At 40.5% G+C, this 3998-nt stretch overlaps 1 protein-coding gene across 2 annotated transcripts in view; it reads left to right on the top strand.

Annotated features, from left to right (window-relative positions):
* The window catches only part of Morc3 (MORC family CW-type zinc finger 3), a 41741-nt gene extending 37987 nt beyond the window's left edge, over positions 1–3754 (top strand). For both annotated transcript variants that reach the window (XM_031364473.1, XM_031364472.1), the window contains exons 16-17: positions 841–998; positions 2451–3754. In XM_031364473.1, the coding sequence (XP_031220333.1) occupies positions 841–998; positions 2451–2604 (312 nt within the window). In that variant the 3' untranslated portion in view covers positions 2605–3754. The remainder of the gene's footprint in view (positions 1–840; positions 999–2450) is intronic.
* The last annotated feature ends 244 nt before the right edge of the window (positions 3755–3998 follow it).

Consider the following 3998-nt stretch of genomic DNA (forward strand, 5'->3'; position numbering starts at 1 on the left):
GGATTTGAACTCAGGACCTTTGGAAGAGCAGTCAGTGCTCTTAACCACTGAGCCATCTCTCTAGCCCCCAGTGTTTTGTTTTTAAGATAGAATCTTACTGTGTAGCCCTGACTGGACTGGAACTTACTATGTAGACCAGGCTGGCCTCAAACGCAGAACCACCTGCCTCTGCCTTTTAAGCAAGTGCTGGGATTAAATGTGCGCCACCACACCCAGTGTAAAGGTACAGTTTTTTAAGTTTTATTATTTTATGCATATAGGTGTTTTCTCTGCATACATGTCTGTATCTTATGGGTGCCTGGTTCCCAGGGAAGCCAGAAAGAGGGTGTGGGTTCCCCTGGAACTGAAACTGAAATAGTTGCAGGATCCTCAGTGAGCTGTCTCTCCAGCCCTATGTACACACTCTTAATAATAGGTTATCTTGTGTTAAATGACAAAACGTAAGCAAGTTGGTACAAGCTTTGGTTGTAACTTTAATAATATTAGGTGGAAAAAGGAGAGCATTAGTCCCTTGGTGTTCACATTCTAGAGTCCACTTAGTTTGTCACTTTGCCCTCACTCTAAAATGATAGAGAAATGACTCTAAGAAAATGAAGCATATCTTATGGAGTTTCTAAGGGCTGGGATGGAACTCAGTGATAGAGAGGGTCCCTGCAAGGGCAAGGCCTGAATTTCCAGCTCTCAGACAAAGGAAACACAAACATTGCTGGTAGGTGTGTGCATTCAATGTGTGTCAGCAGCTGATAATTTTATTGGAGTAGTTCTTTACATTTCTTACCTCAAACTTCTACTTGGATTGTATTTTTAAATTTTGTGCTTACAAAGTTTATTTTTTGTCAGGTTCAGTTATTGGAAATGGAGAAGTCACATATGCATTCTCAGTGTGAAGAACTCAAGAGTGAAGTTGAGCAGTTGAAATCCACAGGCCAACAGGCAGGAGCAGATGTCTCAACTTCAAGCAATGCTGAGGAGTCTGTCAATTATGTGGATGGTGAAAGGTACTGAAGGTTTTTGCAGGGCTGTAGTTGGCCACCTAAGTTCACACATGCTCAGCAGAAAATACTATTCTCAGAAAGTCTCTAAAGGGCATTGTGGTCCCGGCAGAGTTTCTGATATGGAAGGCTAAGGGAAGGATCACATCGATTCAAGTTGCTAAGTTAGGGATAGAAAATGGATTGGATTATATGGGTAAAAAGTGAAAAAACTAGGCTTGATCTTTGAAAGTGGGCTAAATTTTACCATGACTGACATAGGACCCACTCCCCCATACGCCTGTGTGTGTGTGTGTGTGTGTGTGTGTGTGTGTGTGTGTGTGTGTGTAAAATATTTAATATACTATTAATAACAGATGAGGGCCAGGACATATTGTTAGCACATCCTACTACCTGAGTAAGAGCTGGGTCTTTGGTTTAGATTTTGGTGGGATTAGTGAAGGCTTTCTTTTTGGTGCGGTGTCTTAACTATTTACTGTGTGAGTGCTGGGAATGTAACCCAGGTCCTGTGTAAGAGCTACAAGTCTAAACAAACAAATCATTATCTATCTCCATTGTCGTCTTCTCTGACCAAAAGCACCTTGGGGACGAGAAGGTTTATTTGGCATATATGCTTCCAGGCCCCAGGCCCCCATTGAGAGAAGTCAGAGCAGGAGCTAGAGGTAGGAAGCATGGAAGGATGCTGATGGCTGCTCACTTCCTGACTTGGGATTAACTTAGACTCCTGTAGACCAATTTGAACTGTGAAAGCTTCTCTCAGGTTATTCTAGGCTTGTCATCCTGACAGTAAAGCCTACTAGGACAGACAAGTTTAGAGAAATCTCACAGTTTATCACAGCCTCCTTAACATTGCTCAAACCGAAGTTTTGAGAACTTACTCAACCACAGAAATTTTTACCTTTTTATTCATAATTAAGGAACTGGGTGGTGGTGGTGGTTGGTTTTAGAGACCAACTTGGTCTCTAGAAACCATAATTAAGGACATTTCAGTTTATTTTCATCAACAGGAAGTTGAAATCCAAAGCTGTTCTTGATGAGTATTTTCATTATCGCACTTCTGTTTGTCCAGATGATATAGCAAATTGGAAATAACATGTAATTTGTATGTTTTGCTAGTCCAAGTTGTCTGAAGAACCACACATTTTATAAAACCTTGTTCTTGAACTTAGCCTAGGGTCTAATGAATCAATTGGCATTAATTAAATCCAGTTCTTTTGTTTTGTTTTGTTTTGTTTGTTTTTTGAGACAGGGTTTCTCTGTGTAGCCCTGGCTGTCCTGGAACTCACTCTGTAGACCAGGCTGGCCTCTAACTCAGAAATCCGCCTGCCTCTGCCTCCCAAGTGCTGGGATTAAAGGTGTGCGCCACCACCGCCCGGCTATCTTTTCACTATTAAGTTCCATAAGAGAAATTCTTTACATTGTAATACTCACCTGATCAGCCATTGTCTGTGTTTTCAGCCTCAAACTTCGTTCTCTTCGAGTCAACGTAGGACAGCTGCTGGCTATGATCGTACCTGATCTGGATCTTCAGCAGGTCAATTATGACGTGGACGTAGTCGATGAGATTCTAGGACAAGTGGTGGAGCAGATGAGCGAGATCAGCAGTACTTAAGTGCAGACGTCTGCTGATGGTTCCAGCTCTCATATAATGTGTGCGAGGTCACAGACTGAAGAGCCGTATCTTTCTGTATTCTATGCATTCGAGTGTCCCAGGCCCTGTGGACACACAACTCTTGACATAACCTGTGAATTGCTGGGATTGAGCAGCATAATAGTGAACTTAGCTTCTGTTCTGAATGTAAATATTTGTATTAAGTCCACACATATTTTTTTATTGCCCTAGAGACTGGTGTTTTTCACCAAGAGCTTTTCAGGTTGTTACTACAGTTTGTGCGATTTTTCTGGCTTCCTAAAATGTATTTTTCTCAAAATCGAGGGCTGTGCCATAGTGTAAATGGATATGTTGCTACTGTTGTTTCCTTAAATGAGCATAAGACAGGTTTTGAAATAATGTAACGGCATTCCTAATAGAGTCTGCTGTGAGGGAATTGAGCATTACTGCTGTTTCCTCTGAAATCCTGTCTCTGAAATAATTCTGTTCATAGATAGGAAAGCCAAAGGTAGCTGTGTTTGCCTGGCTTTTCCTTGTGGTGAGATTGCTAATTGTCAAGTGAAGAGTGTTTTCCAGGACAAAGAAAAGATCTTTAAAGTGTTAAAAATATCCAATGACAACCATGTTTACTTTGAAGCCCATTTTTGGCTGTTGATTCGGCATGAAGTGGGTAAAATGATTATTTGAGATTTCTTTTTGTGAGATTTCCTGTATAGCCTTTGTAGGGTTACTGCAGGTTAATGTAAGCTGAGAAGGCACTCTTTCTCAGACAGTACTGCACATCTTTACTGTATTATGAATGTGTTTATTAGCCTGGAGTTAATCATAAACGGGCCTGGGATCATAGCGCCACGTGCTGTAAAATACGCCTCTACTGGCCCAAGGTTTGTGCAATCTGAAAAGAGGTAGCTTTTTATTATATATGTAACTGTATATAATTAAGAATCATATTTTCCACAACTAAAAATGTGTTATTTTTTCCAAAGTTTTATTGTTGCTATTTATTTTAACTTTTGTTTCTGAAAATTCAGTACATACTCATTTTGTGTGTGTGGTTAACTACACATCTGTTGTATATGGAATTGAATCTTTATGTATATTACCTTCTGGAAATTGCAAATAAATGAAGTTCTTGTTTTTATTTACTTGATAAAGGTGATTGAAAGTTATTTTTCTTATGAAGCTGATTTTCTCTTCAGTTGTGCTAATGTAATGGCAGATCCTCACTTTTTTTTTTGTATTTTTCGAGAGACAGGGTTTCTCTGTGTAGCCATGGCTGTCCTGGAACTCACTTTGTAGACCAGGCTGGCCTCTAACTCAGAAATCAGCCTGCCTCTGCATCCCAAGTGCTGGGATTAAAGGCGTGCACCATCACCGCCCACATCCTCACAATT

Source organism: Mastomys coucha, unplaced genomic scaffold, assembly GCF_008632895.1.
Source record: "Mastomys coucha isolate ucsf_1 unplaced genomic scaffold, UCSF_Mcou_1 pScaffold12, whole genome shotgun sequence".
Lineage (NCBI taxonomy): Eukaryota > Metazoa > Chordata > Mammalia > Rodentia > Muridae > Mastomys > Mastomys coucha.